A 15526-nucleotide genomic window follows, 5' to 3' on the forward strand; every position below is an offset into this window, starting at 1 on the left:
ATTCGATCTTTACACGAAGGAAAACTTATAACCAGTTGTTGAAATTAGTTTGTTTGTTATTTATTGTTTTTCCTGTGTTTTAAGCAGGATGGCGTTTCAAGCTTATTTTTGCTTATATTGCCCAACGAATTATAGTCCCCTTTTTATTTTATCCCTCCCCTCTCTCCTTCGGGTCCCAGCAGCAGCAGTGCACCGGGAGAAAGGTGATCCTCCCATCTTTCCCCAGTACACCGCCCCGTGATGCTTAACTTCGGTGATCTAACGAGAACCGGTGTTTTCCATCACGGCTACGGCCGCTGGTGTTGAAATTAGTAAACCCCTATTATAGAAACGATCCAATTATCCTAATTATATTTTTCCCCGGGCGAGTTCAGACAAATGAACACTAAAGTATTACCGTCTCCCCTCTCAAAAGTTTCCCGCCGAAACGTGGCAACGTCGCACCCGCATTCGCCGACTAATGGCGACAACCCAATCCGTGGAGAAGGCAACCAATGAGAATTTTTAAAAGAATCCAACTCGTGCTGCACCGGATATGACGGCATGTGGTGGGGATACAAGTTCGTCTAGTAGATCTACCGCGCGGCGGCTTCGTTCTCTTCGTTGTCGGACGCCATAGTGGACGCCTCGTTTCCAGAGGACGGTCGAGTGTGAGCGAGGAGGCCTCGTTCCGACGAATTATCGCCTTAGGGTACGCGGCCATATCAGCGAGCATTCATTCATTCCAAGCGAACGATGGCAGGAGCTGAGTCGCCGAGCACGAAGCAGGAGCAGCAAAATCCAGCCGCGGAAATCACAAATGAAAATCCACGAGAACGTAATCCACCGGGCGGCGGAGGCGGTGGCGGCGGTGGTAATCGCGGGCCGCGTGGTCGAAAAGGCGGTACACGCTTCTCCGGCGGCCGCGGAGGCGGAATGGGCGGTGGAAACAGAAATAACGACGGACCGGTAAGAGTTTTAAGAGTTTCTCATACATTCCACGGCACAAGCTTCGAGCACTTTTCGGCGTTCTTTGTTCCCGCCCGCCATGTTTGCTCTAAACTGGTGCGTAATACTTTCACCGGTTTCAAGCTTGGTTTCGCGTCTCGTGCATTTCCTTTCGTAAAATTACCGAAGTTACAACTCATGGATAATTATTTGCTTAATTGTTGCAAGCCAGGTAAAGCTAGTTTCATATGAGCTTGTAGTAGCGTGTATCGCGCACTTATGATAATGAGTACTCCGGAGGATGTAGAGTCTGTCTCTCTTCGATTAAAAGGCTTAATCAGTGTTACAATAGATGTTTTCAAGGGGGATTTTTAGAACTATGTAATAATTGGTTTAATACCGCAATTGAAATTTGTAGGGGCGACAGAGAGGAAGCGCGCCGCGCTTATTAGAGTTATTGGATAGGATACTTGTTATATTCGATATTTGCTAGAGTTACGTGTAGCTGATTTAATGCCGAAATTTTTTAAACACGATAGAATTAAGTTTTAAGCATGCTGGATGCATACTAGGAATTAGTAAATGTTCTAAATATCACGTTTGAAACCACTGGAATTGAAATTGTTAATGCAGAATGTTGATAGAAGCTGTATCATTTACGTAGATGCAAGTTAATCGTATCGATTTTCCGCACAAAGTAATTACAAAATGGACGTACACGAAAACTAAGATGGCGGACAAGCATTCTGTACCCGAACACGTGGGGCAGAAAATTTTACTTACGAACGTAATTCCAGAAAAGAAATATATTCAAAAATAAATGATTATTCCGAGCCTTCCTAATAATAACACTGCTAAAAATACAGATATGCTGTAGTCTTTGTATGCAATTTCATGTAAAATGTAACTTTAACAGCATTGCAACTTTGTACAGTGAGACCTTCCTGATTATAAGCAGGGTCGGATTAAGACCTTTAGAGGCCCTAAGCACTTAAAAGATTTTAAGGCCCCCTTATACAGGGTGGTGACTTCAACGCAATATACGATTTCCGATAATTTTACTGAAAAGTGCTTGTAACAAAAGTTAGATATTAAAGTTTTAAAAATTTCTAAGGAGTCCCCATTTCTCCTGATGCCCCAAGCACGTGCTTATTTTGTTTACCGTTTAATCCAGCACTGACTATAAGTTACCATAAAGTAATGAAACAATTGAATTACACGTAGTTTAGAATTTAAACATAGTCTGAATTCTATGAAAATTCCAAAGATTCTGTTTTTATTAACATATCTATCATCAATTATCGGTGACCCGAGCCTTGGGTCATAATTAAAACACAACACGATATTTCTTAAAGGCAATGGAACATGAGAGTTCAAAAATTTATATTAATCGCAACTACATACAAATTCTCTTAAAATGAAACCTATTCCGAATAATTATTTTTCGTCGTTCAATCGCGTGTTTTATAGAATACTAGCTTTACTACTCGGCTTCGCCCGAAATGTGGATTCTGATTTTATAAAAGAAATTTTTTTTTTTACTTTTTTTTCTGAAAATAGTCCTTTATCTGGATTAGCCAGGCATAATGAGCTGAGGTACATTTCGTGACCCCAGAGTTTACCGTTCGAAAGTTTTTAGACGACAGACAAACATACAATACACTTTCTGCTTTGTAGTATAAGATTTTATCATCAAAATGTTTTATTTTTCGATCGTATTAAAAATAAAATGGTCACAATACGAAAATGGTAATTATTTCAGATGAAGATGAACGAGTCCATGGACGGAGGTATGGATAACACCATGTCCGAAGGAATGGGTGGTGGGGGAGGTATGGGCGGCGGGATGGGGATGGGAATGGGTATGGGTATGGGACGCGGCGGAGGAATGCGCGGAGGTAGAGGCGGCAGAGGAGGTGGCGACAGAAACATGGGAAACCGATCACAAGATGTAAGCGCTTTATATGAAAATGGGTACATTAAGCCTATTATGTTTTATGACTGTTCTGCTTGGAAAAAGTGAAAGACTCAATTTGTATTTAAATTAATGTCCTTGTTACCTTTAACTAGGATCGCTTAATGGAGCGCATTATGGCCATCAGCGGGCCGACCCATGATTTGCCGCCTCAAGAAACCACAGAAAAGAAATTCAGCGGTCGAAATCGCTTGTACATTGGAAATTTGACAAACGATGTTACAGAAGAAGAGATCCAGCAGATGTTTCAACAATATGGGGAGATATCTGAACTTTTCGTCAACAAAGAGAAGAACTTCGCGTTTCTCAGAATGGTAAATTAAATTTGCATATTTAAAAAATTCTTTTATCCAAAAAAAAAAAAAAATGATTAAAACAATTACCGTTTGATAGAAATGATAATAACAATTGGCTGCAAATTTATATGTATGATAGACGATTTTGTGTTCACAATATTGGTGCGATATTGAATCTATGACTTAAAGGTACCTGTGTTGTAGGATTACAGGGTAAATGCTGAGAAGGCGAAACATGAATTGGACGGGACGATGCGCAAAGGCCGCGTGTTGAAAGTACGCTTCGCGCCGCACTCGTCCACGATTAAAGTGAAAAATCTCACACCCTGGATCTCGAACGAGTTGCTGGAAAGATCGTTCAGCGTTTTCGGCGAAATCGAGCGGGCGATAGTTGTGGTTGACGATAGAGGGAAATCTACTGGCGAAGGGATCGTAGAATTCTGCAGGAAACCATCGGCACAGCTCGCTTTACGAAAATGCACCGAGGGATGCTACTTTTTAACTGCGTAAGTTTCTACAATAATGATCCATAAATATTATCTACCCCGGCGCCACGCTTGCTTGACGTATTTCATTAATCAGCAAGTGCCAAAGTAATATGACTGGGGGAAAGAAAATTTAGTTCCCATAGGAAGCATGGTACAATAATTGTTTGTATTGTGTGCTGAAGGCTGGAACACAAAATATTATATAAAGTAGAAATCTCCTTGAAACGTTGCAAAATTATTACAAATATTTAGATGGGACATTTGTTGCAGTTCGTTGCGCCCAGTGGTCGTTGAACCATTCGAGCAGCAAGACGACGTGGACGGTTACCCGGACAAGAACCTGCCCCGAAAGAATCCCGAGTTCTTCAAAGCCCGCGACATCGGCCCGAGGTTCGCGCAAATTGGGAGCTTCGAGCACGAGTACGGGACGAGGTGGAAGCAGCTTCACGAGCTGTACAAGCAGAAGGAAGAAGCGCTGAAGAGGGAAATGGCGATGGAGGAGGAAAAGTTGGAAGCTCAAATGGAGTTCGCGCGTTACGAGCACGAGACGGAATTGCTCAGGGAACGTAAGTGTTTTATCCCGTACGTCGAGAATTTTTTATACGCGACGGACGTGTTCTTACAAGCATACTGTGTCTTGTTACAGAGCTGCGCATGCGCGAGGCAGACCGCGAGAGACAGAAGAGAGAATGGGAGATGAAAGAGAGGCAAGCTGAAGAACAAAGGACACGCGAAGAAGAATTACGAAGGAGACAGCAAGAAGAAATGGCGATGCGTATAAGAAGACAAGAAGAAGAACTGCACAGGCGCCAACAAGAGAATAACCTATTCATGCAGGTAATAGACTGAGAAACTGATTTTGGGATGAAAATTATATGGCAGTTCGATATTAATATTCTCAATTCTAACACTCACGCGTAACATGATAAACGTATTTGAAATTATAAATCACTATGAAAAATTCTACTGCGCAGAACGCTTAATGGTTCTGTTATTTGTTATATTTTATGCTCAACTTTTTTTTTCATTTATAATTATGAATAGAACCATGTGCTTACCACACCGACACTTCGTAATTTTCACGTTACTCATTTTTCTTAATAATGCTTAGGGTTGTGTTCCCTCTATATTTAAGGAGCAAGCGATGAGAGGAGGAGGAGGTGGTGGTGGTGGCAGCGGTGGAGGAGGCGGAGGAGGCGGAGGAGGTGGTGGTGGTGGTCTAGGAGGAAAAAATTACGATTCCGTTAGTAATAGTGATCGCGATGGATATGGTCAACCTGACGGTAAGTTCGAAAACTTTAAATATTATGTACTATTAGGAAGTATCTACTATTATTGATGGTTTTTTTTTGGGAAATTTTCAACTAAGTGATAGTCATTGCTAAGTATCTCACAGATCAGTAGTTAAACACATCCATTTATCTTTTATCATAGCTCTACCAAATTACGTAAATTCTCCACAGAGAGTATCGATTTGTCATAAATATCTATTAGTGTGCGATGTTAAAATAAACGCGAAGTTCGTGATCATCGCACGACTAAGTTGCGCGTAAAATACAATTAAAATCGATGGAAATTCCGAATATTCAATTATACACAGAAGTAGTAATAGTTTCTAATAATGCATCAACTTTATTACAGGTGGAAGCGGCATACCAGTGGTAACGTATCCCTTTGAATTATTATTTCCTTTAATTTTTTACGACAAAACAATTGCTTATTCTTTTTCGAAACATTTAATTTCGATCTTTCATTTATATACGTACTTCTATCTGGTGATACTCCGAAAACTAAGCCTACACACGGGAATTTTTATTAGATGAATCGAGAACTGCGTTCTTGCATGACATAAAAAGAGCCAGTATCGTTAGTGAAAAAGTTCCGCGACACATAACGCGAGAGAACTTCTTTACAAGTATATTCCCATGGCGCATGCTTTCCAATGTAGCGGAGTTCTAATGTCTGCAAATGCCAACTTCATTGTCACGTCTTTAAATTTCACGCGCATGCTTTGTACAGATAATTCGATCTCAATTAATTGGCTATAACATGTGGAGGAGCCAATGAGGGCATATATTGAAACTTTCTGTCTGACCAGCCGTTTCTGATCGATATATCGTGGTGCGGACAGACGTAGGATTTTAAATTGTGTAATTTTTATTGTCTTCGCCGAAGTAGGGTTTATTTTAGACACTGATAGGATATGTCTATATCAGGTGTTCAATCGCAATTTTTTCACCCACATTCAAATGATACGATATTATCACGAGTATTTTCGCTTTGAAATGATATCAGCTATTTAATACTTTTTTTCCCGTCTTAATCGACAGCAAAACACCTACCAAGCTGTGTTGGCTTTATTCAAGTTTGTCAGATCCGATCTGATGTTTAAAAACGAAATCTCTAAATTAACATTTTAGTCCGAAGTGGTGCTATAAATTTGAGATATCTCCATAACGTTCATTGGAGGATCTCATCAAGTTAATTATCTTTAATAACGTCCAAGCTCTTGGAACTGTGCACAAACAACCGAAAGATAACTAGAAGTATTACCTAATTTCTATGTATATTTGAAACGATCTTCCTTACATTTTAATAATGCCATAGGAAATTTTTAATACAAGAAATTATGTAGGTAGGATGATTTTATCTGATAGATTCGTCTTCGTGCATTAAAACCCCTTCATTTTTTTAAAATGTGCCAAACCTTCGGTACATTTATTATCTTTTTGATAAGAAATCTAATTTTGTGATTACTACTTCGGCCACTTCGTACGTTATTAATTTCTACATGTTCTGAACTTATTCCGTTCATAAACGATTTTCACGACTCTCTTGCGAAATTCCTTTTCAGTACTACTCTTGGCAAAATGCGCTTCAGAGGTACAGCATAACGAACTTTCCAAAGCCCTTCATTATGCAAAAGATATGAGAAACTCGGGTGTTGAACTTGACTCGCAATAGAAACACGAATGTTATAATGGGTACTGTTCTCTGGGCAAACGAAATGATTGTAACCAAAAAAAAAGAAAACTACATTAACGCTTTGCCGCATTGGTCTCTCCATATGATTGCAGACAGGAGGCTCTGTCTTCTATTTTCTCTAGATGTGTTAAGGATTAGGTATGTCGCTTACTATGGAACTACCATTTAAGCTTTGATTAATGACAAAATTCCGATGTTAAAACCGAGCTCTCCATTCGGCACCTTCTACATTACCGAATATTAATTTCTCATAATAGTTCCATAGTAATAATTTGATATTTATTGACAAACAAATGCCCAACTGTATTAAACATCAATGAAAAGTGATCGGCGGCTGTATTCAGAAACTACGTAAAGTTGAAAATTGCCGTATTATCTTGCGTATCGGAAGTCGCTCGAAGATGTGACATAGTTGAAGTGTAGTTTCTGAGTAGAGCAATATTGATTATAATTTATGATAAATAATCAAGCTTGAAATGATCTTAATTTTACACAACGCAGATTTTGGGGGAACTATTTTTAATATGGTGTGTTAGCCTCTATGAATATTCCTATATGCGTTACTTCATACAACATCCACTTAAACATTCACCAAGTATACGCGCCACTCCGAGGCATACGTATTAAGTAGAGTTTGCCTAGGGACCTTGATCACGCCCCTTTGCTACTCCTACGAATACGTATAGACTCTCGAGTCGTGCAAAATTCTAATCCATATTATCTATACTGATATATGAAACCAGTAAATTTGCCGAAGAATGTCGCTGTTAAACAGCTACGAGGGTAACTAATTCGACGAAGTATATCTTTATCGTTCTATGATGAAGCAATTCTATTCTGACAGGATTTTGTGAGAATATTAGGCTTTGGGGATTGCGGGTCCACGCCACTTTACATTTTGTACACGGAGCAATGAAAGATTCTCGTGGGTATCATACTTGGTATCGACGTGGAAAACTGAAAAACTTTGAAAATGGGAGCTTCGAAGCATCGAACAGCTGTGGCATAATTATATTAAGTCGTTCTAACAGGAATCTATGCATTAGTTCTGAATACAAATTCTGAAGATAGTGCCGCGGCGCACAAATTTTCGATCTTCTTAAACCCGAATACGATGATTGAGAAAAAGGCACTGTAAACGACTGGTCCGCGGCGTGGATTATCCGTAATCCACTTAACAGGTATTAACCGACTCCGGCGGTGAAATCACCGTCGTCAGATCTATACGTTGGGCATTTGCTTGGTCAAGCAACGGTTGATCAATGTCGAGAAAAACGTCATATGATATTCTGAAAAAGGAGTATAACACGTTTATTCGTATGTCGTTTGTTTTAGCGCGTGTATCACGCACGATATCCATTCTACTAATGTGTTGTACATTGCAAACAGCGTATCTAACATTGTGTTTTCCCCTTTCTTTTCTATGTGATTTGACGAAAATTGACGATGACCTGTGCTGCTGTCGCAAACATGGATGGTCGACCTGAAACCGTGAACCGTGTATTTATGGTACATCCAAATATCTACGAAACACCCCATGCGTGTGTGTTCAACCGTTGTCGTAAACGGGAATAATCGGTGGCAATTCACTTCCAACGATTATCGACAAACGCACTCCCGACTGCACTTATTGACTTAACCAAAAACACTTCTTTTCCACGCGTGGTATAAACGGACACGCCCCGACCTTCTTCTGACGACACTCGCGGATTAGGATCCAAAGTCTTTCATGGATGCGTACAACAGTATGGATCGCGGCAGCCGAGGGGGTTACAATGACGATCGCGGTCAGATAATGGATTTAATGGACATGAGGGTCGATATGGGCAACATGGGTGGCGGTCGTGGAGGTAGTGGTGGTGGTAGTGGACGTTGGCAAGGTGGGAATGATCGAAATCGTCAGGACGATTATCCTAACAAGAGGAGACGCTATTAAAGAATATCTGACAGTATTATAACAGTCCCCATTTCTTTTTCTTTCTTTTTTTTTTTAATTGATCGATTGAGAAGAAATTTACGTTCGCCGATAGTTCGCATTGTACTCTTCAGTCATATTTCCACGACTTTTGCTATCGATCATCTCTCACGTTTTATACATTATAGGGTAGGGGTGAGGGTGTGATTCTTGGCAAGAATGAGTGCGGGTAGTTAATGTGATGGGATGAATAGTGGTCGATGCGATTTTTTATATCGTGTTGGATCTGACGCGAATTATTATCCGCGTGCAAGGGACTGCTGCGTTTTATACAGACTTTAAGTTGATCGGGGAGGGATCAACGAAACGCGAACCGACGCGCGCGAGCAAAAATATGTGAGAAACATCTGTTTGAATGATTTATAATACTAACACACAACAGATATATTTGATACATTGACGAGTTCTTTAGGCTCCGGCAGACAATTATTCTCTTGAGAGGCATAGAAACTATGATAATCGATTACCGAGGTGTGAGTAACCCTCCCTGTTAACGCTGACTACTAACACGATCATATCATTTTCGAACTCTTTAAGTATAAGAAATCATAACATTTAAATCATATGCCCTTTTCTCTCTCCCCCCCCCCCTTTATTTCCTAGAGACTGTTCTGTTCTGAGAGAACGAAACGCATAGGGAGGAAGAACTGAACTTTTCAGCTGGCGGTATCGCTAATAATTCTCTGTCATGGTAGCATACCATCATAATTATAACATGTAGAAACGAAGTATATATTCATCGTCAATTAGTATTTTATAGAAATCATATGGGAGTTTCATTCGAATTGAGAAAAATGTGTACATATTCCCAAAAAAATTAAGAAACGACATAATATATATATATATATATTATTAGTTTTGTCACTATTGTATTGTCGTATTATAACCATTAGATTATCATTTGTTTGATTTCATAGCTCTCCAAAGTAAAAGTAATTACGCTCTGATCGTCCCCTTTGCTTTATACTTTACGATACACAATGAGAATATTAAATTAGTTTATAAGTGAGAATGCGTTGATCCTGACTGAAATCGATATCAGTCGCTCGGTAATTCACCTTTCCATAAGGAGGGAAAAAGGAAAGGAGTGTCGGACAGTTTTAGCTAGTGCATTACGTACGTGTTTTTAAGCTAACGGATGGTGTGGGCCTCACCATTAAGGAGTATATGCAATTTCAGCATTGCTTGGAACTTCGTAAAAAGTAATTATGTTAGAATAAGACGTATACCAGCAAAGTGATCTGGAATTATACTACTCGAAACTTTGTGAAGGAACTTAACTGACAAGAAGTAATTTTATGAATAAAGGTCTATATATATATACATGTATATATACAATATATCTATATGTAGGAACTATTTATTTAATATTATCGATCTTCACGGTTGTGGATGCATTGGAAACATGCGTGCTTGAAGGATAATGCGAAAACTTATCACGTTTCTGTTGCTTTCGATACAGATTGTACCCAATGAAGGGCAAATTGACAGCCCGAACGGGGCATTTGCCATTTTTGTAGAAAACTTAATCACTTGCAGGTTTTCCGAAGTTGCTATTACACAGAATCAACATTATACTTCTACGATGTATAAGTCAGTAGTTATTCGTTTATTTTTATAAACAGACTGCTCGAGTAAATGATAAGACGGTTAATTTTGGCTGTGTGCACACAACTGTTTGCCACGATACTTAATGAAAATTATAAGTTGGAGGTGACAAGAGTACATTGATATTTTTGCTTGCATTGGTTTAATGGGGAAAATCGAACTGAAATCGATAGGAATGATTTTAATTCCTACCGGCTGGATTAGGTCCCAGCGTTTTCTGAACATGAGGTCTTGAAATGATACGTATTGTGGGTGTGACGTAAATGGAAGAAGTGTCCTTCCATCGACATACTTCTCGAAGTAATTTTTATAACACACGAATGGTATGCTTCTTTTATATTTCAATTTTTTTTTTGTAATAAAAGAATTATTAAGAAGAACGACTTGTAAAAAAATTTCTATTCATGTTAGATGCATAAATGAATAGGTAATTTTTTTGTATTCTCGACGTCGTTTATTCTTGATCGTTATTTTTGTTCTATTTCTTTTTTATTGTGGTTCTCAATACTTTCTGCTTCTTCCCAACTAATTGCAAGAATGTTTCAGACGAAGTCAAACGTGTTTAGTGTATTTAAAGGAGAAGTGTCTATACAACGATATACGAAATATAATTTTCCCACTGGGAAGTAAAAATTTTTACAATCGAAGCACTTGAAATAATACAAGTAAATGTAATAAAAATCGATCGATTATATTTCATTCTATATCTTATACTTCAGATCTACTGTTCGCAAAAATTGTTACACCTTTCTTTCAGGAACTATTAAGCATAATTTCTGTAATTTTCAACATTCCACATCCAGTGAAACCGATAAATGGAACTTATTATTTTTAAACACATGTGGTATTTAATATTCTCTTAGCTTCGTATAACCAACGGTACTTTTCTTTCCCACAAAGAAACGTTATATTTCTCTACACACGTAAAGAAGATCGTCACAGTGTACCATTTTTTCGCACAATCTTCTTTTAATTACTCGCATTACTCTTCAACGTGTCTTTACCTACATCTGCTCTTAATCTACCAATCATCTAATCTTATTTCTCTCTTATTCATGAATTTTATGAAAACCTCCCGATTCATTCCAAGTCAACTGACCTACAACTGTGTGCCCGTAGTTTAGATACTTAATATGTATAATATTATGTTTTACGTTATATTTATAATTAGGTACTTGCAAGGAGACTTTGTATTCGCGGAATGAAAGATTCACGATCCTCTCGATAGGATCTGATAAAACAATTCATTCAGCGAACACTTGCCCCGCACGAAAACGTTGCAATGCAATGATAAAAAAATAGGGTGCATGTGTTATTCGATGCATACGCTCTATGTGCGCCCAAAAGGTTCTTTAACAAACCAGGAATCTGTCTTTTTTTTAAAAAAAAAAAATGGAACTTCTGCTGACACGTGGATATCGAACAATGTAAACCATATATATATAATATATATATATATACATATATAAATATGTATATGTAATATATATATATATATATATATATATCGCACATGTGCTACTAAATTGATCACGGGAACGCTATGACTTTAATCATAACCACTTCTGAGAATTTCTGCGGACGAATGTATCCCATCTTCTTTCTCGAAGAAAACGACATTACCGTCCCGAGTGCACGCGATCGCTTGACATCGCGAAATAATTGCACGATATATAAACCGAACGATTATTAAGCAAGAGTCTTTTAACGGAGGAGAGACAGCAATGACAAGATAGGCTTACTTACTTGAAACTACTAGTGTCAATGAATCTACTGGTACGAGGTGAGTAGATTTTGTAAAACTGTTATTATGCGTAATTCTATTTTAATCTTCGGGTGGGACGATCACACAAGGCATATGGTAAAGATTACAAAGGGGATGCTACTGCTACTGAATTTTAAGCAATTTTTTAATATACGATTTTTCGTCGACAGTGGTTCAAACGTATCCTTAACATAAATCCTGAATATTCTGTATTTTCAGTGTACCTGATTTTATATTATATAATAATAGGTGCACAAGCTGTGACTCGATATTTGACTGATATTCCCATTTGTAATCTTTACCAGGAAATTTGAATTTATCTGTAATGTTGCGAAGCTTCGAACTGTTAGCGAAAAGAATAAGGAGTTTACGGTACATGGTCCACTTCGTTAACAGAATTAAATATATTTCGACATCGCGTTGGGCATTGATTATACTTGTCTCGTGCAACCGTGACCGTTTTATGTTACACGATTCTGCAAGAATTTACTACTCCTTATGTGCAAATTTATCAGCCTAGACTGTGTTTTTTACCTACGACAACCAAAATGTATTTGCGTGCCGACTTTAGCGAAAGGTTGTCTAGGTTCGCTATTGAAATCTAGGCTGTTACAACTAATTGCTACTTCAACTGATCGATGTTCTACTTGGATGTCTGGGGTGGTAATACGTATGGGGCCATCTATCTGAGCCTTCTAAACATCACACGCATAACAATTTATCGAATCTGTTCTCAAAGAAATCTTAATTAAAATTAGATAGGCTGGAAATACACTGCAACCAATTTTCATTTATGAAAACCACGTGAAAAATCTCGGTTAAAGTCTGAACAGTTTGAAAGATTTCAGCGCTTCGCTCGGTTATGGGGAAATTATGTGTTTTTCATTTAGAGAACCGTCTCAATACATTGTATTTTTTAATCTTCCGATATCATTCTGGTCGCATTTGTTTCTAAATGATTTGCAAGAATTGTAGCTCCCGTAATAAGAGGATTTCTCCTCATGTTGCTTTACCGTATACTTGCTAGTACGTATTATATCTTACCGTATGATTATTCGCATTAGATGTTAGCTATCAAAAGGAAAAGAGAAGTTCGAATTTTTTTCTATGACGTGGCCATCGTGCTGTTGTGCTCGATAAGCAAAATAAGTGTACTTTATTAATTCAGGATTCTAATGTTTGTGGTGATATATGATAGCACCCTTATCGATTTTATTTCGCAGGCCGCAAACTTGTTTATAATTTACGTATAAAACATGTCAGTTCGCTGGTTTTTAGATTAAAAAAATTAAGGGATGAATACCGTGCTATGAACTAAATATATTTATATCGTCTTTTGTGTTTGCAGATGCTCATAGCAGTTGCTGGTTGAGGAAATGATTTGATGAAACTCGTGAAACTGTGAAAAGGTAGGTTTTCATGGATGTTAATGGCAGAATTTAAAACTCCAAGCAGTACTAGAGTTCAGTCAGTCATTGTGAATGATTCTATGATAGAGTACTAACAGTCCTGATGTACTGATTATTACGCAACTCGTGAGATAACCGAACAAACTTTCGTTGGCCTTATTAAACGAGAGTTTCTAATTACAGTTTTGAGCTCCATCATGCTGTACGCAATTGAGAATATGCCCTACGTGAAGTATGATTGCGTGAGGAAGGCCGAGATTGAAGTATTAAGGTTCGTTCGTTTCATTTTCCTTTTGAAAATTTTTCGATATTTGATGTCAATAATATAATTATATATTTCTCGATATTTGATGTCAATAATATATAATTATATTATTGACATCTATGTATATGATTGCTTTTAAAAACGCATGCTTACGAAAATGGTTTCATATTTTAACTAAATATTTTATTCATTTTACAGGAAGAAGATTCGTAGACACTGTGCACAAGGCGTTGAAATTCAAGAGTATGGATAAAGCGTTTAATAGAAAATAAAATTTAATATCAAGATAATCAATTATGCACGCTTCCTACATGCCTGGAGAAATCTAGCTCACGTTGGATCTTCCATTTTAAGGTAATGTATCTTTTAAATAGATTCTTTAGACTTCGAGTGTCTTGAATATATAAATAATAATTTGAACTGTATTTTACTTCGTATAAAAGAAGATTGATTAGTTTATAGAAGTGATAAAATAGACGTTTTCAAACATTTAATGATGATAATCTTTCGGGGCTGAGTACTTGTGACGAAACTTGAAAACTCCAACGTGTACAAATAAAAACTGAGATAGAATGATAATCTTATACATTTACCTCAATTGTATTCTATGAGTAATTAGATTTGTATCTTTTTCAGCACTTTATGAATCGCTACGAGGTGGAATCGCTCTAATTTCAAATGGAAGATTAATGGTAATTATCTACTTTAATATTCATGAATTCGTTATTACCACCATAATAAATAAAATTTTTAAGTGTAAAGATTGAATGAATTATAATAGGTGGGTTTCTCGATGCGTCAAAACCAAGTTTCGAGAATTAGAAACTTTACACTTTATTCGTGATTCGAAAGCGAAATAAAAAGTATAAAATCAATAAATAAAGAATCGTCGCAGCGCGTCTCGAGAATTTAAAAATTGCTGCTTCGAACATAAATTTCTATATGATGAAATTTTGGCTAGAGTCCTGATTAAAAGAGATGACACAATATTTGTTCATACATATTCTGAACCTTTCAATTATACAATAAAACTAAATAATGTAAATGAAATGTAAAAAAATATCATTGTTTCTTTGTTACAGTGTTCCGATGCCAAATGCAAAGCAGGATAAAATTCTACGTAATACGAGAGATCCAATTCGTGTACGAGTCGGTTTTAACTACATAAATAAGCTTTAAATAATTGATCTTATTTCGATGATGGTACAAATGTAATTTTATAGGAAGAATAATTTTGCATGTTGTACTGTACATTTAAACAATAAAGTATCAGATATATTTCGTAACACATTTTTAATATCCGAAGTTATTTAATCCACACCTGACTACGAGTGAAATTTTCATTGCACGTATTCAATGATTTCGAAAGCTTAGAATATTGAATGACACGAGGTACGCAATTAAGAAAATTTTGAAAATAAATCTTTCATTGGAATGGAAGGTGCCCTCAGTACTGTTTAAAGAAGCGGTAGCGACACACTGCTTTAATTAATTATCGACACGAAAACTGCCCTTCCCTACCGTAGCATAAACGCGACGACGTATATATCTCCACTGCGCAGGATTCCCCACTACACCTTTCCCGCTCCTCCAAAAGCATTGTGGCGCCATTTACAAATTCAAATCTCCATGTAAATCTTAAAATAAAAGGTCATCACGTATACGATATTTTATTAAGTGTAATAAATTCAGAACGTAATGAGCAGAGCTACTTCGCTAACGAAAGAAATTCAAAGAACTCAATCGAATGGCTTCCGTCACTGAATCATAAGTAAACTAACAGATTATTCATGTAATTATACGAACAATTAGTGTATTCCTAGAAATAGAGCA

At 37.3% G+C, this 15526-nt stretch overlaps 1 protein-coding gene across 7 annotated transcripts; it reads left to right on the forward strand.

The window, feature by feature from the left end:
• Positions 1-582: 582 nt before the first annotated feature.
• LOC143369448 (protein no-on-transient A) lies at positions 583-14979 on the forward strand. 7 transcript variants are annotated; one of them, XR_013085411.1, is made up of 13 exons: positions 583-948; positions 2690-2878; positions 2998-3216; positions 3403-3704; positions 3939-4252; positions 4333-4523; positions 4798-4969; positions 5328-5347; positions 13368-13428; positions 13612-13699; positions 13892-14047; positions 14330-14385; positions 14776-14979. XR_013085411.1 is itself a non-coding variant. In XM_076813389.1 (9 exons), exons 1-9 carry the CDS (start codon positions 736-738, stop codon positions 8605-8607), a joined length of 1842 nt encoding a protein of 613 aa, XP_076669504.1. In that variant the 5' UTR covers positions 583-735; the 3' UTR covers positions 8608-9975. The 7 variants fall into 7 exon arrangements, 5 of the variants coding, with proteins under 5 accessions (XP_076669504.1, XP_076669506.1, XP_076669508.1 ...); XR_013085410.1 differs by having other exon boundaries at positions 13368-13412; positions 13599-13699; XM_076813389.1 differs by lacking the exons at positions 13368-13428; positions 13612-13699; positions 13892-14047; positions 14330-14385; positions 14776-14979 and adding an exon at positions 8386-9975.
• The last annotated feature ends 547 nt before the right edge of the window (positions 14980-15526 follow it).

This window comes from Andrena cerasifolii, chromosome 5 (genome assembly GCF_050908995.1).
Source record: "Andrena cerasifolii isolate SP2316 chromosome 5, iyAndCera1_principal, whole genome shotgun sequence".
NCBI lineage: Eukaryota > Metazoa > Arthropoda > Insecta > Hymenoptera > Andrenidae > Andrena > Andrena cerasifolii.